Genomic DNA, 26,706 nt, shown 5'->3' on the forward strand with positions numbered 1-26,706 from the left:
AAAAAAAAAAAAAAAAAATACACACACACACACACACACACACACACACACACACACACACGCACACACACACACGGTGTCCTGGAATTTATTTCCTAGATCTGGCAACCCTAACCTAGGTTCACATTTGGGCCTCTGCTTCCAGGCAGTGTGACTATAAGCACAATCTGTCTTTCCTTTTTTCTTTTTCTCACCCTCTTTCTTCTTCTTTCCTTCTTCCCTCCTTGCCTGCCTGCTTTCTTTTTCTTTCATTTTTCTTCCTCCCTCTCCTCCCCTCCACTCCCCCCTCCTTCCTTCCTTTATTCCTTACTTCCTCTCTCCTTTTCTCTCTCTTTCTTTCTTCCCTAATTGTGTCAAGTGCATCAATCTTAATTTTAAATATGCAGCTTGATGAATTTTTACATACGCATAAACTCCTGCAACCACTACCCAGATTAAGGAGCACGTTTCCAGCATCCCAGGAAATTTTCTCATGCCTCTTGCTGGTCAGTATTTCCCCCAGAGGTAACCACTCTTCTCATAGCCTCTGTTATTGTCAATTAATTTTGTATGTTCTTGAATTTCATAAAAATGGAAGTATGCAATATGAGCTCTTAAGTGTCTGGCTGCTTCTTCTTAACCCAATGACTGAGATTCTTTCAGGTTGCTATATATAACAGTATTTTCCCTTTACATTGCTGTATAATATTCCATTGTGTGAATTTTTTTTGGGGGGGGAGGTTTGTTTCCTGAAAACACCACAATTTGTTTATCCATCCTCTGTCTTATAGATATTTGGTTGTTTCCAGTTTGGGGTGTAAATTCAAAATAAAATCCTAAGGGTCCACTAAATGAACACCTTTCTTGGCAAAAGGAACCCCAGAAAAACTTTAAAAACTTGGTTTCTAGCCATGATGAGACAGGAGGTCAGGCACACCACATTATACTCCCTTCCTTCCTTTTGTGATTTAGATACAAGAAAAGATCAGCATTAATGCTAAAATGGAGGGCTGGGTATGGTGGCTCACACCTGTAATCCCAGTCCTCTGGGAGACTGAGGGAGGCAGATCACTTGAGGCCAGAAGTTTGAGACCAGCCTGGGCAACATGGTGAAACTCCGTCTCTACAAAAAAATAAAAAATAAAATAAAAAAATTAGCCAGGCATGGCGGTGCGTGTCTGTGGTCCCAGCTACTTGGGAGGCTGAGGTGAGAGGATCGCTTGAGCCCAGGAAGCAGAGGCTGCAGTGAGTCATGATTGTTCCATTGCACTGCAGCATGGGTAATAGAGTGAGACTCTGTCTCAAAAAAAAAAAAAAAAAAAAAAAAAGGAGATTATAAGACTGACAGAACAGACTTTGTGGCAATAAGATACCAAGTTATAAACACAGCCTAAGGCCATGTCAGGCAAGGGTTAAGTCAGGTGCCCCTACTCTTAAGGAATAAACTATGTTCTAATTATGTTACAAGATTTTTCTTTTTCTCTAGCAGCGAAACAAGCACTGGCCTCAGAAGAAGCAATATTAAAACAGTTACAACTCATCTAGCTCACAGACGCCCAACTGACACCCTGTTCCTCCAGTCACAACTACAGCTTTGATTGAACAAGGGACTGATTTTGGTAACTTTCTCCTAATAAAAGGATCACTGACTATGGACTGCTTCTGGTGGGGTTATGAAACCGCAACCTCATGTGCCTGCATTTCCTGAAAAGACCTTTTGATGTGTAGGTTCTAATTGTAATACATTGATTGATTGATCAATTGATTGTTTGAGACAGGGTCTTACTCTGTTGTCCAGGCTGGAGTGCAGTGGCACGATCACAACTCACTGCAACCCCTGCCTCCTGGGCTCAAGCAATCCTCCCACCTCAGCCTCCCAAGTAGCTGGGACTATAGGTGCACACAACTGCACCCGGCTACTTTTTGTATTTTTTGTAGAGACAGGGGTTTCGCCATGTTGCCCAAGCTGGTCTCAAACTCCTGGGCTCAAGCGATCCACCCACCTTGGACTCCGAAAGTGCTAGTATTACAGGCATGAGCCACCACGGCTGGCCTAACTGTAATACATTTAAATGTTAAGTCTCCACCCCAAAGTGAACATGGGTTGTATGTTACGTGCACGTTTGTTCATACACATGTGTTGGGGCCACCTTCATAAATATTCATAGCTTCTCCTGTAACCTGCTGAATATATCATTCAGCCAACCCCTTCAGCACAAAGCTTCTAACCCAACCCCTCCTCCTTCAAAGTGCCTGTCTCTGGTCTTGGCGGGAGGCATACTTCCCAGGCCATTGGCTGGTCACCTTGCTGGCTATAACCCCTTATAAGAAATAAGGTTTCTTCTCCTCTCTGAATTTACACATTTGTGATTTTTTTTTTTTTTTTAGTTAACAGGGGCTATGAACATTCTTACAGAAGCCTTTTGATTGATGTGTGTTTTCATTTATCTTGGGTACATACATAGGCATGGGCATGATAGATATTAAGATAGCCATCTTTAACTTCAGTGGATGCTGGAGCAAGTTTCTGAATTTCAGCTCTGAAGTGGGGATGATAATAACAGCATCTGCCTTATAGGGCTGTTTCGAGATTCAGAGAGAAAATCTGGGTAAGGCAGGTCGCGCTGGCTCACGCCTATAATCCCACCACTTTGGGAGGCCGAGATGGGCAGACACCTGAGGTCAGGAGTTCGAGACCAGCCTGGCCGACATGGTGAAACTCCGTCTCTACTAAAAATACAAAAACAACGAGCCAGGCGAAGTGGTATGCGCCTGTAATCCCAGCCACTCAGGAGGCTGAGGCAGGAGAACTGCTTGAATCCGGGAGGCAGATGTTGCAGTGAGTTGAGATGGCACCACTGCACTCCAGCCTGGGCGACAGAGTGAGACTCTGTCTCAGAAAAAAATAAAAAAGAAAAAAAGAAAATCCAGGTATTTAGAATTGGTACACCGAAATTTACAAAACATAAATTATTGCTGTGATGGCAATGGGGAACATGAAGATATTGGACTAACTTTTATGAATGTTCAAGTGCTCCCATGATGAATTAAACACACAGGGAACTTTATAAGGGTCATATGATATATAAGTGATACATGACTATTGTATTAACATTCAAACTAGTTAGATATAAAGTAAAAAGTGGGTTTCACCCCATCCATTTTTTATTATTGAAGAAAAAAAAATATGTCAGAGCGTGGTGGCTTATGCTTATAATCCTAACCCTTTGGGAGGCAGGGGTGGGATGATTGCTTGAGGCCAGGAGTTTGAGACCAGCTTGGGCAAAATAGCAAGACCCTGTCTTTACAAAAAGTAAATAATTTGGTTGGTGTTATGGCATGCATCTGTAGTCCTGGCTAGGCCGAAGCAGAAGGATTGCTTGAGCCCAAGAGTTCAAGGCACCACTGTACTCTGGCCTGGGTGACAGAGTGAGACCCTGTATCTCTCTCTATTTTTTTTTTTTTTTTTTGAGACAGGGTCTCACTCTGTCGCCCAGGCTAGAGTGCAGTGGCTTGATCTTGGCTCACTGCAAGCTCCACCTCCCAGGTTCAAGTGATTCTCTTGCCTCAGCCTCCTGAGTAGCCAGGATTACAGACATGTGCCACTGTGGCCAGCTAATTTTTGTATTTTTAGGTGGGGTTTCACCAACCTGTTAGCCAGGCTGGTCTCAAACTCCTAACCTCAAGTGATCCATCCACCTTGGCCTTCCAAAGTGCTGGGATTACAGGCATGAGCCACTGAGCCTGGCCTGACCCTGTCTTTTTTTTCCCTTTTTCTTTTTTTTTTTTTTTTTTTTAGACAGAGTATCACTCTGTAGCCCAGGCTGGAGTGTGCAGTGGTGCCATCTCGGCTCACTGCAACCTCCGCCCCCCAGGTTCAAGAAGTTCTCCTGCCTCAGCCTCCTGAGTAGCCGAGATTACAGTCACACCCCACCACTCCCAGCTGATTTTTTGTAATTTTAGTAGAGACGGGGTTTTGCTGGTCTTGAACTCCTGACCTCAGATGATCCACCCACTTTGGCCTCCCAAAGTGTCAGGATTACAGATGTGAGCTACTGTGCCCGGCCGACCCTGTCTCTTAAGAAAAAAAGAAAAAATACTATGCAGTGAGTATTTTGCATGCATTTTCTTATTTCATCTTCACCTTTTTATTTGATGATACTAAAGACAGGTGTTAGAGGCCGGATTGCTAAAGCTGACCCAAAGAATGCCTCCCTCAGGGCTGGTTGGTCCCTCTCTCTCAGGCCTCAGTCTTCCCATCTGTACAGTGAGGTGCCTGCAGATCTCTGGGCTCTAAAAATCACAGCTCCATGTCTATCCCTGGCAGAGGAAGGGCCTGGAGTCCTGCCGCTTGCGTCTCTGGGATACGGGAGCAAAGAGCCACGCATCCTCATGGCCCACACAGGCGTCACCTCCAGTCTGTCCTTGGCCTCATCTCCCCAGCGTCCTGGAATGGCATCGGGCTGGCCCAGGGAGCCCCTGTCCTGTTCCTCTCCTCTTCCCTCAGGGGCTGCCAGGCTGACCACCCCCCCCCTCCCCGCAGGCCAGGCCTACAGTGCCCCAGGGAATGTCCTGACCCTCCCCCAGGGTGGCAGCAGGAAGAGGGAAGAAAGGGGATCCTCTCCAGCTGGCCAGAGAGACAGACCTTCTTGTGCTCATCAACCCTCCAAGAATGCCTGCCCTCCCTCCCTCTCCCGAGGCCTGTCCACAGGGGCTTGAGATCAGCCGGAAAAGTCAGGCAACTTTTCAGGGACTGGGAGCGAGGTCTGCCAGCCAGGCCTGGGTCCAGTCTCTGTGGGCAGTGCAGTGCTGAGCCCCACCCCTCAAGCCGTGCCCTGTCCATAGCTCCAGACTTTGACCCTGCACTCCAGTCCGGGCTGGCTGACAGAGGGCTGGAAACAAGACGCCCCAGAATCAGGAGCTTTCCCTCAGGAAATAGCATCCTGTGTCCCCACACTGCAGTTGTCTGGTCTCTCCAGCAGTTTGGTACTTCCGGTGAGTGGCAGATGCACCTTTGAGCTGGGGACAGGGGTTGGGAGAGGGGAGAGGCAAAGGATTTCATGTCCTCCCAATGTCAAAGACAGGGCTCAACATTACAGCCTAAGGCAGGTGACAGGAAAGGAGAGATCCAGCCTCTCAAACATCCAGCAGAGAGACCATAGGTAAGTGATTTTTCCCTCCCCAAGCCTCAGTTTCTTCATCTGGAACATGGGGATCATAACTCCCCTCTTACAGTGTGAGTCTGAGTGTTAAAAGAGGTGGTGCATGTAAAGTGCTTAGAACAGATCTAGGTATGTAGCAAGTACTCAAATGGTAGTCATTATTATTTTTGGTGGGGGAGTTGGTAGCCTGGTTCTCAAACTTTCATAGCTTCTGTTCCATTTCAAGGATAAACTCTGCAAATAACAACTTCATAAGAAGTAGCCGTGTGGTGCAACCAGGGAGAACTAATTATGTTCATTCAAATGCCTCATCTCTGGCTTACTGATTTTATCTAAAAAAACAAGTCTTTCATATTCTTTACTATGGGCAAGTAGTAATCAAAGGCATCAGCTGTCTCAGATTGCCTTCTAGGGGACAAGAGAGGTGCTAGGCAGATAAATGCAAGACTGAAAGACAAGCAGAAAACATCAAGTGGCAACTGCATGCCGACTGCCTAAATATTTTTTTGGAGCAGTGCAGAAAGTGCCAATAGAACTGGGTCTAGATCCGAATGCTGTCCCATACTGACTGTGTAACCTTGGGTGGGTGACTTCTCCTCCCTAAACCTCAGTCCCAGCCTCCAGAATGAGGGCAGTAACCTTCCCTACTTCCTAGAGCAGTTGAGAGGATTAAGAGGATTATGTCGGTACTGCATCTACATGTGTCTGGCAAGTGGCAGAGACCAAAATACATTGGTTCCCTTCCTGCTCCATACTTACACTGACATTCTAATCACACACACACACACACACACACACACACACACACACGCAAATATAATAATCCCAGCTGTTTGCATCTTCTGGGATGCATTCTCCAAGCTTGCTGGGTTGAAGTAACGGTGTAAAACAGAGGAGAACGGCAACACTAATAAAAACATCAGCAACAGCACGAAAACGTCCAACCGAATAACTGAGCTGGGTGCGTTTAACTCCAAAAGCTCATTACCTACACGCATGAATGATTTTACCTAAGGCTGGATCTGCCGCATCTGACAATCTGGCTCTGGCTTGTCATGAGGACCTCATGCATTTATTTTGCACTTTAAAACACACACACACACACACACACGTTGCTATAATCAATGTCAACTTTGACTCATATAATGAATTTTTTTTAAAAGATAATTGACTTAGGGCTCACATTTTTTTCCTTTCAAATTCTTGTTTTGACAGAGTTTCACTCTTGTCACCTGGGCTGGAGTGCAATAGCATGATTTTGGCCCACTGCAACCTCCTCCTCCCGGTTTCAAGGGATTCTCCTGCCTCGGCCTCCCGAGTAGCTGGAATTTCAGGCGTGCACCACCATGCCCAGCTAATTTTTTTGTATTTTTGTAGAGACAGGGTTTCACCATGTTGGCCAGGCTGGTCTTGAACTCATGACCTCAAGTGATCTGCCGGCCTCGACCTCCCAAAGTGCTGGAATTAAAGACGTGAGCCACTGTGCCTGGCCTTTTTGATTTTCCATTCTATTCCTACCAACACTCTAAAAATTCCTACAGGCATTTTATTTTATTTTGTCTTATTTTATATTATATTTTATTTTTGAAATGCAGGACTCTGAAGCTTCGGCTATTCCTCTTTACCAGCTTGATTCTCAGATTTTTCAAACCGTGTGATTTACTGGCAAGCACAGCGTTTAAGCACATAGGCTTATGAGTCAGGCTGGCCTGGGCTCTGCCTCTTACCGCCTGGGTGTCCAGGAGCTGATATTCCAGTGAGGAGACACTAAGGCAAGGAGCTTTGTCAGCTCTCATAAAAGTTTATAGATGAGGTCGGGCGTGGTGGCTCATGCCTGTAATCCTAGCACTTTGAGAGTCTGAGTCCGGCAAATCACCTGAGGTCAGAAGTTTGAGACCAGCCTGGCCGACATGGTGAAACCCCGTCTCTACTAAAAATACAAAAATTAGCTAGGCGTGTTGGTGCATGCCTGTAATCCCAGCTACTCAGGAGACTGAGGCAGGAGAATCACTTGAACCTGGGAGGCAGAGTCTGCAGTGAGCCGAGATTGTGCCATTGCACTCCAGCCTGGGCGATAAGAGTGAAACTCTGTCTCGAAAAAAAAAAAGTTTATAGATGAGGAAACTGAGGTTCAATTAGGATTAACCAACTCATCCTGGTTTGCCTGGGACTCTGACACACTGACTTTTAGTCTGAAATTCTGCATCCTGGGAGGACCCTCAGTCCTGGGCAAGCTGGGGAGGTTGGTCACCCTCACTCAGTCAAGTTGAGCAACTTGCCCAGGGTTACATGGCTGGTGTGTGCCCGAGTCAGGCTGCGAACCTGGGTCTGTCTGACTCTCAGCCTGGGCCATACTGTCTCTTAGATTCTTCATGGAGAATTAGGAAAAATACAGAAAGCCCTTTATTCCTCTGCCTTCTCATTGTTAACATATAAAAATGGTCAAGGGAGCGGGTGCAGTGGCTCACACCTGAAAGCCCAGCACTTTGGGAGGCTGAGGGGGGAGGATAGCTTGAGCCTAGGAATTGGAGGTGGCAGTGAGCTATTATCATGCCACTGCACTCCAGCCTGGGTGACAGAGTGAGACCTTGTCTCTTAAAAAAAAGAAAAAAAAGTGGTCAGCTCTCCAGAAATTATGCAGAGATGGTCAAAAAGTCCAGAGAGGGGAATTAACTTAGCCAAGGTCACACAGCAAGGCAGAAGTGAAGCCAGGTCTGACTCTGCCTTTCTCTTCTCCTCTTTTTTTTTTTTTTTTTTTTTTGAGACAGAGTCTCGCTCTGTTGCCCAGACTGGAATGCAATGGTATGAACTCAACTCGCTGCAACCTCTGCTGCCCGGGTTCAAGTGATTCTCCTGCCTCAGCCTCCCGAGTAGCTGGGATTACAGGTGCCTGCCACCGTGCCTGGCTAATTTTTGTAGTTTTTAGTAGAGATGGGGTTTCACTATCTTGGCCAGACTGGTCTTGAACTCCTGACCTCGTGACCCACCCGCCTCGGCCTCCCAAAGTACTGGGATTACAGGCGTGAGCCACTGCGCCTGGTCCTCCCTCTCTCCTTTTGTTCCTGCAATGTTTTTGTTCTATGTGATTTCTCAGAATGCTAGGAGACAGGAAGGAGGCTGCTGTGTGTTGAGGGCCTACTCTGTGCCAGGCATGGTACCGAGAACTTTTGCTAAACTTCTTATTTAATCCTTAAAATGACCCTGTGAGATTGGGATTAACCCTATTTTGCAGATGAAGAGATTGTGTCTCCAGAGGCAAAGTATGGGGGAAGAGGGAAGAGAGAAGACCAAGGGTCCCTGAGAGGGGCTGTCCCCTAAGCCCCAGTATCAAAGCTCAGGCTCGAAGCTGGAAGGAGAATTGCCTAGAGGAACGATACCTTTCTGTTTGTTGGTTCTATCTCCAACTTGGCTTCTGAAACCCCAACAGAGTCCAGTTCTTGTGCGCTGGAGCCGTTTTCCCTCCTTTATAAAACTAGGCCATATTAAGAATGTCCCGCTGTCCAGGGCCACAGGCCCGAGTTGCCAGGAGCTGAGGTCTGCAGGAGGAGAGTTGTGAGTGAAGAGGAGGGAAAGTTGAATTTGGCTCTTCTGGGCACAAATAATTCTCTTGTTCTGCCTCAGCAGGAGCCTGCAGAATATTTCCCTGCTGTGCGGGCTTAAGTAGCTTCAAGGTTAAAAGCTGGTAGGCCTTCTAAACTTCTCAGGGCCCAATCAGCCCTGTGCCCTAAGGCAGGTGGAGTTCTGTGCTGGAAGACCAAGTTCTGAGGCCAGACACTGCGTCTGTCATGCTCATAGCTGCATTTGCTAGCTGCCAGCCTGGCACATGGTAGGTGTGCATTAAGCGTGTTTGAGTTTACTCAAATTGAAATTAAGTCACAGCTGTACCATTTAACTGGCTGTGTGACTTCAGGTAAGTCACATCACCTCTCTGAACCTCAGTTTCCTCCTCTGTAAAACAGGACAGATAACAGCAACCCCTACCTCATAAGAGTGTTGGGAGACTTGGATGAATGGATGCTTGTGAAGCACTTAGTGCCAGGGCCAGCTGGCTCACAGTAGGTGCTCCACAAATGTCAGTATATTACTTCTTTTGCATCAGGCAGCTTGTTAAATTTGTTACGTTTGGCATCTTGTTCGATTTCCCATCCATCCCCTCAAGCATAGGTTATTAGAGGTTGCAGCATCTTGCCCAAGGTTAACGGCCAGTAGGTGGCAGAGCTGAGTCCTGAAGCCAGAGCTCATCACACTAACCACCGGCCTACCCAGCCTACAGTTGGTCATGCCCTCTGCTGGGTCTTTTCTATTCCCAGCCCAGAAACTGGGTGTCGGGGGACGCTCCCCAGAGGAAGTTGCATCATTCACCAGCCGTGTGACTGTGGCCAAGTCTCGGTCACTTCTTCATACCTCAGTGTTTCCCTTTGCAAAATGGGAACAATGATATTCCTTCCTCCTAGGGGTCATCAGGAAGGTCAAATATAAAAAGGGCTTGGTGGTGTCTGGCACCTTCTAAGCCTTCAGTGGATGGTGGCAGTGGTGCTAAGGATGATGGAGATGATGGTAATGATGGTGTGCCTCAACCCTTCCTTCCCACAGGCTGGTGCAATGCATGTGGTGGTGATTGGAGCAGGAGTCATCGGGCTGTCCACCGCCCTCTGCATCCATGAGCGCTACCACTCAGTCCTGCAGCCACTGGACATAAAGGTCTACGCAGACCGCTTCACCCCACTCACCACCACCGACGTGGCTGCCGGCTTCTGGCAGCCCTACCTTTCTGACCCCAGCAACCCACAGGAGGCGTGAGTGAGGGTCACATAGGGCAGCCTGGGGGGCCCATGGACCTAAGTCTGCGGAGGGAGTCAGAGTTCCCATCACCAAGAGCAAGCCCCTTGTGGAAGCTCTGATCTAGCATAAAATAAAGAAAATGCCAGGCGTGGTGGTTCACGCCTTTAATCCCAGCACTTTGGGAGGTCAAGGTGGGAGGATCACTTGAGGCCAGGAGTTCCAGATCAGCCTGGGCAATGTGGTGAAACCCCATCTCTACCAAAAATACAAAAAATTAGCCGGGCATGGTGGCACATGCCTGTAATCCCAGCTACTCGGGAGGCTGAGGCAGGAAAACCATTTGAGCCCAGGAGGTGAAAGTGGCAGTGAGCTGAGATTCCGCCACTGCACTCGTGACAGAGTGAGACTCTGTTTCAAAAAGAAAAAAATAAATAAAAGATTCATAAATATTAAGCCCCTTGCTCTGTGCCAGATACTAGGAGGCTTTGTCTCGTCTTCCCTAAACTGGGTGCCTGTCAATACCACATGATTGGTGAATCTGGAAAACTTCTTCTGTTTTAATTTATACATTTTTATTTATTTTTTGAGATTGTGTTTCACTCTTGTCACCCAGGCTGGAGTGCAATGGCATGAACCTGGCTCACTGCATCCCCTGCCTCCCGGGTTCAAGCGATTCTCCTGCCTCAGCTTCCCAAGTAACTGGGATTACAGGCATCTGCCACCATGCCTGGCTAATTTTTGTATTTTTAGTAGAGATGGAGTTTCACCATGTTGGCCAGACTGGTCTTGAACTCCTGACCTCAAGTGATCTGCCCACCTTGGCCTCCCAAAGTGGTGGGATTACAGGCATGGGCCATCATGCCTTGCCAAATTTTATCTTTTTAAATAGAGATAGGGTCTCACTATTTTGCCCGGGCTGGTCTTGAACTCCTGGGCTCAAGTGATCTGCCCTCCTTGGCCTCCCAAAGTGCTGGGATTACAGGCATGAGCCATCATGCCTTGCCAAATTTTATCTTTTTAAAGAGATAGGGTCTCACTATATTGCCTGGGCTGGTCTTGAACTCCTGGGCTCAAGTGATCTGCCCTCCTTGGCCTCCCAAATTGCTGGGATTACAGGTGTGACCCCTTGCACCCAGCTGAATCTGGAAAACTTCTAAGTGGGTGAGTATCTCAGTGGGTGGATGGATGCACAGATTTATCAAATAAATTGCGAAGGTTATTATGGTAGTTTAGAAACTGCCAGATGGTTCAGCAAATGGAACACGCAATGAATAGCAGCTCAAACAGATTAAAAAAAAATTTTTTTAAGAGGCATCCTGTCACCCAGGCTGAAGTGCAGTGACATGATCATAGCTCATTGCAGCCTTGACCTCCTGGGCTCAAGCGATCCTCCCACCTCAGCCTCCCAAGTAGCGAGGACACACGTGCATGCTATCATGCCTGGATAATTTTCTTTATTTTTTGTAGAGCCAGGGTCTCACTATGTTACCCAGGCTTGTCTCAAACTCCTGACCTCAAGTGACCCTCCTGCCTCAGCCTCCTGAAGAGCTGGGATTATAGGCATGAGCCACTGCACCCAGCCAGAATTTTAATTCACACATCTGTAAAAAACCAATGTTTCCGATCAGTGGGCAGTGATTCAGGGGCCCAAGCTCCTTCTAGCTCATGGCTCTGCCATTTTTCCACGTGCTTCTGAGGTCACCTCAATGTCACCATTCACATGGGCCAGTGACTGCAGAAGGATCATGCAGGACCACATGTGCAGAGTCTTTAGAGTCCCTTGGCCAGAAACAAGTCACACAGTCACATTTAGCTGCAAGAGGGTCTAGGAAATGTAGGTGAGCTGTGTGCCCAGGGAGAGGAGGAAAAGTTGTAGGAGCTGCAAGTCGATGTCTGCCACCAGTGTTTACAAGGAGGGGTGCTTGCAGCCGGACTGAACAGTGTGGCTCATAATCCCCAAAGCCAGGTCAAGGACTTCACTGAAACTCATCAGCCATGTAATCCCATGCCGGAGGTGCACTCCCTATGGTTATGATGGGGCATCCTTCATTCCCTCTCTTCTTTATTCTATTAATGGGGAAATATTGGAAAATTTAGGAGGGAGAAGACCCAAGGCACTTGGGGAGTTGCAAGAGTGAACGTGGTGGATTTCTGGGTTTTGGACACACCCCAAACTCCTGATCATGCCACAGCCCCATGCCAGCTGACCTAAGGTTTTTTGCCCAGCTCAGGGCATTGGGTGATCGAACTCTTCATGACCCTTCCAGGGACTGGAGCCAACAGACTTTTGACTATCTCCTGAGCCATGTCCATTCTCCCAACGCTGAAAAACTGGGCCTGTTCCTAATCTCGGGTTACAACCTTTTCCATGAAGCCATTCCGGTGGGTGAGCAGTTCTTGACCATGAGGGATGAGCACCCAGGGCTGGGGTGGTGAGGGTGGGTGCAGGAGAGCCTTAATCACAGATGAGGGTGGGGTGCTTTGAGTCTCATAGGCAACAGACTCCTGGGTTCAAAACAGGTTTGGTTTAAATTCTATTTTTGCTTTGAAAATTATTTTTGCTTCAAATTTTGCTGTTAAATTGGCAGAGGACGAAGAATCTTCTGATGCCCAGGGGAAACTAGCCTTTGATTAGCATGGCTAAAATACAAACAAGTTCTGCAGTGATGGGCACTTGGTGCTGAAGCCAAAAGGTTTCATGTGCCCCTGAAGGTCCCAAGGCTTTTTATCAAGAAGAGATAAAATACTCATCATAGCCAAAACTGCCAAAGCATTTATTATGTGCCAGGCCCAGTCCTGACTAATTTACAGCTAGCGACTCATTTAATTCTCTTTATAACCGGGAGGTAAGGGCTGTCCTTATCCTCACTTAATAAATGAGAAAACAGAGGCTCTGAGAAATGGAGTAACTTGCCCAAGGCCACAAAGCTTGCCAGTGGCGGAGGTGGGATTTGAACCCAGGCCATCTGTGACTACATGGTGCCCAGTGTGCTAACAGGAACAGCACAGCCCTGGGACAGTTTGCTCAGGCTGCTTGGAGAGGGTGGTCTGGCTCTGCGCCCAGAGCCCCGTGCCGGCTGTCAAGTTTCATTCAACCTTTGGCACTGTGCTAAGGGCTTTATCCACAGTATCTGTTACCTTTCATGGGACCAAGAGTATTTTTTTTTTTTGAGACAGGATCTCACTGTATTGCCCAGGCTGGAGTGCATTGGCATGATCTTGGCTCACTGCAGCCTCCGCTTCCTGGATTCAAGCCATTCTCCTGTCTCAGCCTCCTGAGTAGTTGGGATTACAGGCATGCACTACCACGCCTGGCTAATTTTTGTATTTTTAAGAGATGGGGTTTCACTATGATGGCCAGGCTGGTCTCGAACTCCTGACCTCAAGTGATCTGCCTGCCTTGGCCTCCCAAAATGCTGGGATTACAGGCGTGAGCCACTGCACCCGGCCAAGAGTGATTATTAACTCCATGATACAGACAAGGAAACTGAGTCTCAGAGAATTCAAGTAGCAAGTGATGAGGCTGGGGTCTCCACCCAGGTTGTCTGACACTATGCTCTGCTGCTTTCTCTCATCCCCGGAGACTCCCACTGTTGCTGCTTTCTCTCCCCTATTTCCCCTATAACTCACCCTCGGTCTTATTCTTACCCTTACCATAAATAGGGGTTAAGAACATGGACTCTGGAACTAAGCTGTATGGGTTAAAATCCCAACACCACCATTTATTAGCTATGTGACCTTAGACAAGTTATTTAATCTTTCTAAGCCTCAATTGGTCCATCTGTAAACTGGGGAAAGAATAGCATCCACCCCAATGGCTTCTTGTGAAGATTAAATGGACCAGTAAAAGAAAATGCTTGGAACAGTGCCTTATATGCACTTAGCATTACATAAGTCTTTGTCATTATCATTTTTTTTTTTTTTTTGAGATGAAGTCTCGCTCTGTGGCCCAGGCTGGAGTGCAGTGGCACAATCTCGGCTCACTGCAACCTCCAGCTCCCAGATTCAAGCGATTCTCCTGCCTCAGTCTCCTGAGTATCTAGGATTACAGGCATGCACCACTATACCTTGCTAATTTTTGTATTATTATTATTTTTTTAGTATAGACAGGGTTTCACCATGTTGGCCAGGCTGGTCTGGAGTTCTTGACCTCAGGTGATCCACCCATCTCAGCCTCCCAAAGTGCTGGGATTACAGGTGTGAGCCACCTTGCCTGGCCCATTATCATTATTATTGACTTCCATACCACCCAGTGCCCCCTTTGTCCTTCCTCTTCAGGACCCTTCCTGGAAGGACATAGTTCTGGGATTTCGGAAGCTGACCCCCAGAGAGCTGGATATGTTCCCAGATTACGGGTGAGTTTATTGTCACAGGCAAAGGGGACTGGGGCCCCACGAGTTAGACAGACCTGTCCAGAAGGCAGCAGAGGGTAGAGGCACCAGATTTCTTGTCCTACCCAAGCCCTGGTACCCTGGTCTCCTGGTCCTTGGTCCAGCTCCTTCAGAGAGGCTACCCACTCAAACCTGGCCTTGGGCTGGGAAGGTAGGGGGTATGAAATCACAGATCTCAAGCCCAGAAGCTACATATCACCATCTTGTTTTGTAGATGAAGATACTGAGTTTCAGAGAGCCTAAGTGACTTCCTAAGGTCACACAGCCAAGTGGCCAAACTGGGATTCCAACCCAGTCTGTATGACCCCACACCCCTCCTTTCTATTCTCTACAGCCTGATGCCTCTCTGGTCTTCTCCTCACCCCATCCCACACCTGAATCCCCTCTACAAATGCACATTCAATCTCCACTTGCATTTTCCAGTGTCAGATATGGCCTCGTCTGATAGAAAAATTTTCCTTGCATTGAGCTCAAAACCACTTCCCCCCTTGAACTTCACGTAGTAGTCCTGGCACTACCCTTTGGGCCCACAGAACAACATTGCTCCCACCTCCATTTCACAGCCTTCAAATATAGCTCTGATTTTTACCTTTATTTCCACCTTTTGCCTACTGTGACTCTAGCTATGGCTGGTTCCACACAAGCCTAATTCTGGAGGGAAAGAACTATCTACAGTGGCTGACTGAAAGGTGAGATTTTAAGCTTCACTTTGAGGGAGGTACCTCCCAGAGACCAAGGTGTAGTAGAAGATGGTTTGTGGGCTTCCCCCGGCATGGACCAATCCCAAGGTTTGAAGAAAACCCTTAGGTCTGGTGTGGGAGCTATCCTTGGTCCTGATCACCACTGGGCACAGAGGCAATGGATCCTGAGCCTAGCTGGGCATCAGAACCATCTGGGTAGCTGTTTACACATGATGTCTATTAACAACCTCTTTCAAATCCCTAATGTTTGTGTAATAGTTTTAGATGTATTCTTTTAAGGTTTCCAGATATGTTTACATCATCTGCAAAACATAAGCTGCCTTTTATTTTTATCTCCCTCTCTTTTTTTTTTTTCTTCTCTAACTGCTTTGGCCAATACCTCTAGAACAATGTTACTCATACAGATGATAGTGGATGTCTTTGACTTGTTCCTCATGTTAATAAGAATCTTGCAGTGTTCTAAATTAGCAAACAGTCGCTTGAGAGATACATTGTTATTTATAGTCACATACATTCAGGAGATTCCATACTTACTTTTGTGTGTGTGTGTGAGATGGAGTCTCGCTCTGTCACCCAGGCTAGAGTGCAGTGGTGCAATCTCGGCTCACTGCAAGCTCCGCCTCCTGGGTTCATGCCATTCTCCTGCCTCAGCCTCCTGAGTAGCTGGGACTACAGGTGCCTGCCACCACCACGCCCGGCTAACTTTTTGTATTTTTAGTAGAGATGGGTTTTCACCATGTTAGCCAGGATGGTCTCGATCTCCTGACCTCGTAATCTACTCGCCTCAGCCTCCCAAAGTGCTGGGATTACAGGTGTGAGCCACCGCGCCCGGCCTGATTCCATATATTTTTTATATATTACTATTTTTTAAAGATTTTTAGGCCAGGCATGGTGGTTCATACCTGTAATCCTAGCACTTTGAGAGGCCGAGGTGGCCAGATCACTTGAGCCCAGGAGTTCAAGACCAGCCCGGGCAACATGGCAAAACCCTGTCTCTACAGAAAAATGCAAAAATTAGCCAGGTATAATGGTGCACGCCTGTAGTCACAGCTACTTAGGAGGCTGAGGTGGGAGGATGACTTTATCCTGGGAAGTAGAGGCTGCAGTGAGCTGTGATCACACCACTGCACTCCAGCCTGGGTGACAGAGAGAGACCCTGTCTCAAAAAAAAAAAGATTAAAAAAATATGGTATGGTGGCTTTTATCAGATGACCTCAGAAGATTTTTTTTAATGGTAGATTTTAGGACCCCACTCTATACCTGCTGAATTAGAACTTCTGTGATAAGTTTCATAAATTTGCTTTTTTTTTTTTTGAGACAAAAATCTTACTTTGTCACCCAGGCTGGGGTGGGGTGTAGTGGTATGAACACAGCTCACAGCAGCCTCAACCTCCTGGGTTCAAGTGATCCTCCCACCTCAGCCTCCAAAGTAGCTGGGACCACATGTGTGTGCCACAATGCCTATCTAATTTTTAAATATTTTTGTAGAGATAGGGTCTTTCTATGTTGCCCAGGCTGTTCTCAAGCCCCTGGGCTCAAGCAATCTTCCTGCCTCAGCCTCCCAAAGTGCTGGGATTACAGGCATGAGCAAACAGGCCTAGCAGAAATTTGCATTTTAAGAAGCTTCCTGGTGATTCTAATTATCAGCCACGTTTGGGAATCATTGTACTAAGACATGGCTATTTCTCCTAACCTGGGGACACATGACACTTGTCCAGTCTTTTCCAGGAAAAACATGCCCATGGTTTTTCTCTCTTGAGGAAATGATGGAAATGAGATAGTTCCGAGGGTATGCTTCACCTTCTTTTTGGCTTATTTCCTGTTCTTTGGATGTTTCTACTGTATTTCTTTCTTCCTTCCTTTTTTTTTTTTTTTTTTTTTTTGAGATGGAGTCTTGCTCTGTCACCCAGGCTGGAGTGCAGTGGTGCAATCTCGGCTCACTGCAAGCTTCGCCTCCTGGGTTCATGCCTTTCTCCTGCCTCAGCCTCCCGAGTAGCTGGGAATACAGGCGCCCACCACCATGTCCAGCTAATTTTTTTTTTTTTTTGTATTATTAGTAGAGACGGGGTTTCACCGTGTTAGCCAGGATGGTCTCGATCTCCTGACCTCGTGATCCACCCACCTCGGCCTCCCAAAGTACTGGGATTACAGGCGTTAGCCACCACGCATGGCTGTTTCTAGTGTATTTCTAATCGTGATAGATGTTTTTCCTATGGGATGTTTAAAGGGAGGGTGGATGTCCTCAGCCCACCTCCCTCCTCATGCCCGGCTTCTGACAAAGGGGAATTTGGCACTGGTACAACTCTCCCCTTCTCTACTCTGAATCTCATCCCCTTTGCTGTTACAAAGCAATGTGGTGGTCATAGGAAGTACTGGGGGCTAAGAGGCCTGGGTATGAGTTCCAACTCCATCATTGACTCACTCTATGGCCTTCAGCAAGGCCGTTCCCCAACTCCATCTGCCCAGCAAGGGGCTTGGACCATCTCTGGTTTCTCAAGAGAGATTTTGTGGACCGCCAGTCCAGCTAGGTGCTCATGAGCTGATTTGATGACACAGCCATCTTCTCAAGCAGCATCCTGTGCGACTAACGTCTGCAGAAGGTTGTTTGAGAAAGGTCCCTGTGCCACCCTCTTGGTGGGATGGGGCAGATAACTTTTTGATGTGTTTGATCAACCCAGGTTAACTGAGAGGGGAGTGAAGTTCTTCCAGCGGAAGGTGGAGTCTTTTGAGGAGGTGAGCTGCAGGGCTGATGTAGGGGATGGGGAAGGGAGAAGAGGGGAGGCCTCTGCTTCCTGCTGCTGAGTCAGGGGCTCCTTCTCAGGCTCCTAGGGTCCCCACATGCCTGCCGCAGACCCTTGCCCCAGGAGGACTCAGGTATTCTGAAGGAGGAGGTCTCTGCCTTCATGTTGGTATTGGGAACAAAGGAACACTGGGATCATGGTGGCCATTAGGGGCTGATTTATGTCTGAGACTCAATGAGTTTTGGGGCTAGAGAGCTGGCTGCATTTTCTCAGTGTCAGCTGCACTCCAAGGTCAGACACTTGGTTGCTTCCTAACCCTACTGACATCTGGGTTGGTCTTTCTGCAAAGTCCAGGCCCTCAGCTGACTCACCTCTAAAGCAACACCACCACCAATAATAATGATAGGAAAAGCCACCATCTCCAGGCACCAGCAACAAGAGCTTTACTGTATGGCTTCATTCCATCCCAGCATCTAGAACCCTGCTTGGCACACGGAAGGCGCTCCGTACATGTAGCTACTAGTGCTATGTCATGAGGACTAACTTGCTCTGGTCAGGCCCTGAAGATACATGGTCGACCCAATGCAGTCCTCATTCTCAGTCATTCACTCAGGAACAATAGTAGCGTCTTGCAATGTGTGTGTCCCTTGACTGACTTGTGGTGAGAGTCACTGGGGCTGGGTTGGGGAGCTTAGGGGCTCATGATGCGTGCTTGAGATGAGATCACCTCATCTGTAGACAGAGCTGGGGTTCCAACATGTCTTCTGCAAATGTCCTGGCAGAGTGGAAGGCAAGAGAATAAAGTTAAAAGGAGTCAGAAGGAGAAAGAGAACTATCTCTGCTTCCTTTCTGACTTCTTTTGGGAGGTTCCGGGAAGATTTCCCCCATCCAAAGAACTGTTTTACAACCACTTTTATATTCAGAGTTGTACAGGAGCCTCATAGCAGCCTATGAATAGCCATGGGCAGCCTCATTTTACAGGGGCAGCCGAGCATTAAGGAGGTAACGAGCCATTTTCAAGGTCACACGTCAGGTAAATGGCAGTGTGAAAATTTGGAGCCAGGCCCCTCTGATTCCTCATTGAGACCTCTCCCCACTGTTCATCAGCGAGTAGACAGATTGGGGGTAGAAGAAAGGGGAAGAGAGAACGGGGGATACCAGGGTCTTCCCCACCTTTCATCCCCCACTACCCTGTTGGTTGCTACCAGGTGGCAAGAGAAGGCGCAGACGTGATTGTCAACTGCACTGGGGTATGGGCTGGGGCGCTACAACCAGACCCCCTGCTGCAGCCAGGCCGGGGGCAGATCATTAAGGTGAGTGTGAGGGTGAGACCCCTGCCTTTTGTTAACAGGAAGATCATTCTGCATGCTTATTTCATCTCTCAAGATCATGGACAAATCAGGAACATCTGTTAGAGGACCCCCCCCGGACCACAGGGAATTGACATGTAAAAAAAAAAACAAACCTGTCCCACCCCCATTTCTCTCTTTCGGGATTTCCTCTTGATCGTGAAGCATGCATGTATGCTCTTGTACCTATGTGGTAGCAGCATATGCCTGTATTGCAATAAAAATAGCAAACATTAGAGTGTTTACCAAGCACCAGATACAGTCCTAAGCACTTTATTGTGTTTATTATTATTATTAATTATTATTAATTGTGTTATTATTATTATCATTGTTATTATTATTATTGAGACAGGATATCACTCTGTTGCCCAGGTTAGAGTGCAGTATCTTGATCATGGCTCACTGTAGCCTTGATCTCCCAGGCTCCCACCTTAGCCTACTGAGTAGCTGGGACTACAGACGCATGCCACCACCATGCTCAGCTAATTATTTTATTTTCTGTAGAGACAGGGTTTCACCATATTGCTCAGGCTGGTCTCAAACTCCTGGGCTCAAGTGATTCCCCCGCCTTGGCCTATCAAAGTGCTGGGATTACAGGCATGAGCCACCACACTCAGCCTATTGTGTTAATTAATTTAGTGATGGCCACAGCCGTTTGAGCTGGGTACTACCATATCGTCATTGCCATCTTACAGATGAAGAAATTGAGGCACAGAGGAGTTAAGTAACAGGCAGAAGTTCACACAGTAGTAAGCAGTGCAATTGGAATTGGAATCCAGGCAACCTGGCTTAAGAGCCTGTGCGTGCAAGCATTGTTCCATGCCTCCTCTTGCTGTGTGTGTGCATATGTGTGAGGGTATGTGTGTGTGCATGTATGTGAGTGTGCGTGTATGTAAGGGTGTGTGTGTGCATGTGTGTGAGGGTGTATGTGCATGTGTGTGAGGGTGTGTGCATATGTGTGACAGTGTGTGTGCACATATGTGAGGGTGTGTGTGCATGTGTGTGAAGGTGTGCGCATATGTGTGACGGTGTGTGTGCACATATGTGGGGGGGTGTGCATGTATGTGAGGGTGTGTGCGCATGTATGGGAGAGTGTATGTATGTGTGTGACGGTGTGTGTGTATGTGTGTGAGGGTATGTGTGCATGTGTGTGAGGGTATGTGTGTGCATGTGTGTGAGGGTGTGTGCATGTATGTAAGGGTGTGTGTGAGCATGAATGTGAGGGTATATGTGTGCATGTGTGTGAGGGGTGTGTGGAGATGCATGTGAGGGTATGTGTGTGTGCGCATGTGTGTGAGGGTGTGTGTGTGCATGTGCACCTGTGAGTGTTCATAGGGGTGCAGGTGTGTGTGCTTCTGTGTGTAGGGGTGCATGTGTGTGTTCCTAATGTGGGCTGATGGGTGTGACAACCAAATGAATGACTGAGGCATAAGTCTCAAATCATCGAGGTTTGTGGAACCAGTTTGAGGGCGCGCCCAGGAAAAATGCGAGTCACAGATACACCCGTGACTCATTTTTCCAAAGAGGTTCTCAGGAGATTTAGTCTTTATACATTTTCTTTTTTAAAAAAGTGAGAGAAGGGTGCAGCAGTGAGAGAATGATTGCATATTTGTAAGGCTTTAGTTAGTGCCCAGTAAATCTTCATTTTACATAAGATAAGATGAAGGTTTGGGCCAGGCGCGGTGACTCACAACTGTAATCCCAGCACTTTAGGAGGCCAAGGCAGGTGGATTACAAGGTCAGGAGTTCGAGACCAGCCTGGCCAACATGGTGAAACCCCATCTCTACTAAAAATACAAAAAATTAGCTGGGTGTGGTGGCAGGTGCCTGTAATCCCAGCTACTTGGGAGGGTGAGGCAAGAGAATCGCTTGAACCTGGGAGGCAGAGGCTGCAGTGAGCCAAGACTGTGCCACTGCACTCCAGCCTGGCAACAGAGCAAGACTCTGTCTCAAAAAAAAAAAAACAAAAAATTGAAGGTTTGAAGAAAAAAGGAATGGAGGAAGTTCTGTATCTGGGAAGATAAGCTTGTCATTGATGTTATCAGTGTGGAGTCTGTTGAAAGGGCTGGTTTCTGCTTACCCCTTAGGGAAGAAAGCCTAACTTTGGTCAGGTCATTGAGGGAGGGGATATAATGAGACGTGTAGGACCTCCCGTTCCCCTGTGGCTGTGAACTCAGCTCCAAGGTTTCTCTGGGGCTCCTGGGGCCAAGAGGGGGTCTGTTCAGTCAGTTGGGGGCTTAGAATTTTATTTTATTTCTCATGTGTATGCATTTACATGTGTGTACTGGTGCTTTTCTTCGGACACGTGGGTGAGGAGAAACAATGCTTCAGGGAGCAGGGGTGGCTGCCAATTAGGGCAGCTCTTCCTGCAAAAGGCAAGCAGTCAGGTGCAGACTTGGGCCATAGGGTCATGAGAGGTCTTGTAAGGAATCAGCCTGGCCACTCTTGTCAGGACATCTGGCCACGGAGGGGAGCAAGGGCAGCCACATTGACTCACCTCCGCTGATGAGACTTTCCTGCCCTGAATCAACAGGTGGACGCCCCTTGGATGAAGCACTTCATTCTCACCCATGACCCAGAGAGAGGCATCTACAATTCCCCGTACATCATCCCAGGGTAAAATTGGACTGTTCTCGGGCAGAAGAGGGGTCCCCTTCATGCCCTCTTCATGCCCCTGCTGCCTGCCCCAGGCTCCTTACTCCCTGCAGTTGTTCCCTTTCAATGTTTTTATGTATTTATTTATTTTTTATTATTATTTCTTGAGACAGAGTTTCACTCTTGTTGCCCAGGCTGGAGTGCAATGGTGCGATCTTGGCTCACTGCAACCTCTGCCTTCCAGGTTCAAGCAATTATCCTGCCTCAGCCTCCCAAGTAGCTGAGATTACAGGTGCCCACCACCACACCCAGCTAATTTTTTGTATTTTTAGTAGAGACAGGGTTTCACCATGTTGGCCAGGCTGGTCTTGAACTCCTGACTCAGGTGATCCACCCACCCTCGCCTCCCAAAGTGCTGGGATTATAGGCGTGAGCCACTGTGCCTGGCCCCTTTCAATGTTTTTAGTGAGTTTGAGCTACTGAATCCCTGGGAAGGCAGACTCAGCCTCGACTGAGGTCTACCGTGAACATTCTTTTGGATGACAATAGTGGTGATGCTGGAGACAAAGGCAGTGGATGTAATGTGGTGACACTAAAAGTGGTATGTAGGTGGCTCACGCCTGTAATCCCAGCACTTTGGGAGGCCAATGTGGGAGGATTTCTTGAGCCCAGGAGTTCAAGACCAGCCTGGGCAACATGGCGAGACCCCGTCTCTACAAAAATACAAAAATTAGCCAGGCGTGATGGTGTACGCCTGTGGTCCCAGCTATTCAGGAGGCTGAGATGGGAGGATTGCTTGAACCTGGGAGGTTGAGGATGCAGTGAGCCATGATCACACCACTGTACTCCAGCTTGGGCCACAGAGCGAGACCTTGTCTCAAAAAAAAAAGGGGGGTGTGAATGGCAATAATGGGAGTGGGAATGGGAATGGTGATTGGGCTTGATGGTGACGGTAATGTTAATGGTGGAGATGACAATGTCACTGAAACCAGTGGTGGTGTTCATGGGATGACAATATTGTTGATAGCGGAATGGTGGTAGCAGGGATAATATTGTATTGATGGGGAAGACAGCGTTCATGGGGGTGGTGATTAGCATAAGAGTGGTAGAGTGGTGATGTTAATGGAGGTGGTCTGGTGCTGATGAGGAGATCAGTGTTGATGAAGGTGTGATTGGGAGTGGGGATGGTAGTTGGTGCTGATGGAAATGACACTATCAATGGTGTTAATACTGTAGCAGAGCTGACAATCTCAAAGGCAATGTTAATAACATGGTTGCACCAACCATGTTGTCTCAATGGCAATGTTACTGGTGTCGTGGAGATGACAATATCAATGGCAATGTTAATGGTGGTGATGAAATGATTAACGCAGTTGGTGGTGATCACCTATTAATGATAGCAGTGAAGACAATGTTGTTCACGGAGATGACAACATTGATGGAAGTGGTGATGGAAGAGTTCATTGTTGGTGTTGATGGTGATGACAGTGGCAATTGAGGTAGTGATGGTGGTGTTGTTAGCAGAGGTGACAAGGTTGATGGTAATGACCTTTATTCATCTCAGAGCCTTCATTTTCCTTCATCCTTGACCCTCCTCGTTTGTATCTAGGAACCAGACAGTTACTCTTGGAGGCATCTTCCAGTTGGGAAACTGGAGTGAACTAAACAATATCCAGGACCACAACACCATTTGGGAAGGCTGTTGCAGACTGGAGCCCACACTGAAGGTAAGGTAGGGAGGAGTAGCAGTGCCCTAGACCAAGGTCCTGGGAGCTTGGTAATGAGGACACTTCAGGACGGGAAGATGCCACCGCTGGGATAATTGGGCAAATTAATTCCAGCAAGGGATGTGGAATATAACAGAATTTGACAATGTACAGGGAAGTTCTTGCTATGGGCTAATGAATCCTGTCTGGCCATGGCTGAGAGCCCTTGGTTTTCACATTTGTCTGCGAGTGATGATGACAGTAGTGATGGTGGTGAGGATGAGTTGGTATTGATGGTGAGGAAAATGCTGAGAATGGTAATAGTGATGGTGATAAGGTGGTGACAGTTGTTAAATTATGGTGGTGGCTGATGGTGAGGGTGGTGGTTGATGATGGAATTGGTGGAAAGGTGGAAGCAGTAATGGTAATGATGTTGGTAGCTGGTAAAGATGGTGTTGGTGGTAGTGGTGATTGATAAAGACGACTGTGATTATATTAGTGGTGGTGGTGATGAGATTCTAAAAGCTAACTCACTACTACCTAAAAATGGCAGCAGGAAAAAAAAATCCAGAAATGAGTGATCAGCACTTTTCTTTCCAGAATGCAAGAATTATTGGTGAACAAACTGGCTTCCGGCCAGTACGCCCCCAGATTCGGCTAGAAAGAGAACAGCTTCGCACTGGACCTTCAAACACAGAGGTATGCTCCCATGGCAAGGAAAGTAATGCCCTCTTCCACTCCTCAGATGGCTCTGGCATTTTCAGGGAACAGTCATGTCTGATCTCAGGTTCCACACAGGCTCCCTGGCAGGCAGGGGCAGTGGTGGCTAATATCCCCTCCTCTATAAATGGGGAAACTGAGGCTCAATGATGGTTAAGGACCTGCTAAAGGTTACATAGAGGGGCAGTGGTGATGTTAATGGAGGTGGTGCTGATGAGATCAATGTTGATAATGGTGTGATTGGGAGTGGGGATGGTAGTTGGTGCTGATGGAAATGACACTATCAAGGATTTTAATACCACAGCAGAGGTGACAATCTCAAAGGCAGTGTTAACATGGCTGCACTAACTGTCTCATTGGCGATATTAATGGTGTGGCAGAGATGACAGTATCAATGGCAGTGTTAATGGTGGTGGTGAAACGGTGAATGAGGTTGGTTTTCTAAAGTCTGTGGTCAAATAGCAGGAAAATGTGTACTTACTGGATGTGTACTTTGTGTCAGACACAGCAGCAAGTCCATTACATGGATGACGTTATTAAATCTCCTCTGGAGCTCTTTGGGATAGGGACAGTTCTCCCTATGCTTCAGATGAGGAAACTGGGGTGAATTAAGAGGTGAAGTCACTTGCCCAAGTCAGACCACTGGTGGAAGGCAGGGCTGGGATGTGATTTGAATTTGACTCCAAGGCTATTTTCCAGATATCCATTTTGCGGCTGCCCCATCATCTCTTGCAACTGTTCCAGGGGGTCCCCACCATTCCACCCGGGTGCCAAGAGAAACTCAGGTGGCATCTGGCTTTGCCCAGGACTCTTCAGGAGGCTCCTGAGTCTTCCAGGGCAGAAGAGCTTCATCTATTCTTTCCACTGTCCCTCTCGGACCTGGCCACCTTCTCTCTTGCTTCTCCTAGGTCATCCACAACTATGGTCATGGAGGCTATGGGCTCACTATCCACTGGGGATGTGCCCTGGAGGCAGCCAAGCTCTTTGGGAGAATCCTGGAAGAAAAGAAATTGTCCAGAATGCCACCATCCCACCTCTGAAGACTCCAGTGACTGCTGCCTCCCCCACAAGAACTCCCTTCTCCCGTCAGCCAACAAATCAATGTGCTCCTTCATAAGCCATTGCTTATCCCTCACTTCTTTCCTCAAAGAAGCATGAGGTGAGAGAAAACCACAAAGTCAGTGCCTGGAGAAGGGTTCAGCTCAACATGGGGCCCCTCTCATCACCAAAATCCCTCTACCTTCTCTGGGTCTGGCATTATAGACAACAGCTGAGGCTGTTATTCCATGAGTCTTCAGAAGAAAGGACAGCTCAGAAAATCAAAGAGGCCAACTGCCCAGAGCCACAGAAAATGGAGGATAATTGAGGCTAAGTAACCTGATTACAAGTTGTACTAACATATTAAAGGTTCTGAAAAGTCCTGCAGCAAAGACAACTATCTGATGTTGTTTAACCCAGTGCTTGCTAAGCCTATCTGGCTATGGAACTCTTTTGCTCAGAGCACCCATGAATGCCATGACACAAATTTGAGAAAATGCTGGAACAAATTTTGTTGTATCTGTTGTGTTTGTTGTAGGAGGTTATACATACAACTGGGGTGTGGAGGGGGCAGAGAGGTGAGGCACTGAACTAGTAATACATGGTGTTTGTTCCACATCTAGAATTCCAAATGACATCAGCTATTCACCGAGTGGCCCCATGAGCACCACGTAAACTTTGAGGAGGGGCCACTGGAGGGATCATCCCACAAGGAACCCCTTCATAGAGAACTGTTTTAGTCCATTTTCTGTTGCTTATAACAGAGTATCTGAAACTGGAGATTTCTTTTTCTTTTTTTTTTTTTTTAAGACAGGATCTCTCTCTGTCACCCAGGCTGGAGTGCAGTGGCATGATTTTGCCTCACTGCAACCTCCGCCTCCCAGGTTCTAATGATCCTCCCTCCTCAGCCACCCGAGTAGCTGGGACTACAGGCACTTCCTACCATGCCCAGCTAATTTTGTGTGTGTGTGTGGGTTTTTTTGTTTTTTTGTTTTTTTGTTTTTGTAGAGACGGGGTTTGGCCATGTTGTCAAGGCTGGTGTTGAACTCCTTGTGATCCTCCTGCCTCAGCTTCCCAAAGTGGTGGGATTATAGGCATAAGCCACCATGCCTGGCCGAAACTGTGGAATTTATAGAGAAAAGGAATTTATTTCTTACAGTTATAGAGTCTGAGAAGTCCAAGGTTGAGGGGCCACATCTAGCAAGAGCCTTCTCTCTGGCTGGTGCAGAGGTGGGGACTCTCTGCAGAGTCCCAGGGAGGCTCAGGGCATCATGTGGTGAGGGGGCTGATTGTGCTAATGTGCTAGCTCAGCTCTTTCCCTTGTCTTAGAAAGACACCAGTTTCCTTCCCAATATGATCCATTAATCCATTAACCTAATAGCCCATTAATTGATAAATGGATTAATCCATTTATGAGAGTAGCGCTCTTAGGATCCAATCACCTCTTAAAGGCGCCACCTCTCCAGACCACCACATTAAGGACTAAGTCTCAACATGAGTTTTGGCAGGGACGTTTAAGCGATAGCAAGAACTAAACTCACC

At 47.5% G+C, this 26,706-nt stretch overlaps 1 protein-coding gene across 2 annotated transcripts; it reads left to right on the forward strand.

Moving 5' to 3' along the window:
* Positions 1-4,028: 4,028 nt before the first annotated feature.
* Positions 4,029-25,671, forward strand: DAO (D-amino acid oxidase). Of its 2 annotated transcripts, XM_054443301.2 has the most exons (12): positions 4,029-4,085; positions 4,825-4,974; positions 9,735-9,937; positions 12,191-12,305; positions 14,202-14,278; positions 14,938-15,003; positions 17,694-17,748; positions 18,965-19,069; positions 21,639-21,721; positions 23,310-23,427; positions 24,007-24,105; positions 25,035-25,671. In XM_054443301.2, the coding sequence occupies exons 3-12, from the start codon at positions 9,744-9,746 to the stop codon at positions 25,164-25,166; spliced, it is 1,044 nt and encodes a 347-aa protein (XP_054299276.1). In that variant the 5' UTR covers positions 4,029-4,085; positions 4,825-4,974; positions 9,735-9,743; the 3' UTR covers positions 25,167-25,671. The 2 variants fall into 2 exon arrangements, with proteins under 2 accessions (XP_054299276.1, XP_054299275.1); XM_054443300.2 differs by lacking the exons at positions 4,029-4,085; positions 4,825-4,974 and adding an exon at positions 5,045-5,141.
* Positions 25,672-26,706: the final 1,035 nt, after the last annotated feature.

The sequence above is a fragment of the Pongo pygmaeus genome, chromosome 10, assembly GCF_028885625.2.
Source record: "Pongo pygmaeus isolate AG05252 chromosome 10, NHGRI_mPonPyg2-v2.0_pri, whole genome shotgun sequence".
Classification (NCBI taxonomy): Eukaryota; Metazoa; Chordata; class Mammalia; order Primates; family Hominidae; genus Pongo; species Pongo pygmaeus.

Excerpts from the sequence above, each read along its gene's own strand:
- DAO (XM_054443301.2), top strand. The coding sequence starts at position 9,744 with ATGCATGTGGTGGTGATTGGAGCAGGAGTCATCGGGCTGTCCACCGCC. Across the intron at positions 17,749-18,964 it reads AGGTGGAGTCTTTTGAGGAG|GTGGCAAGAGAAGGCGCAGA; the intron begins GTGAGCTGCAGG and ends GGTTGCTACCAG. Across the intron at positions 24,106-25,034 it reads CTGGACCTTCAAACACAGAG|GTCATCCACAACTATGGTCA; the intron begins GTATGCTCCCAT and ends TGCTTCTCCTAG.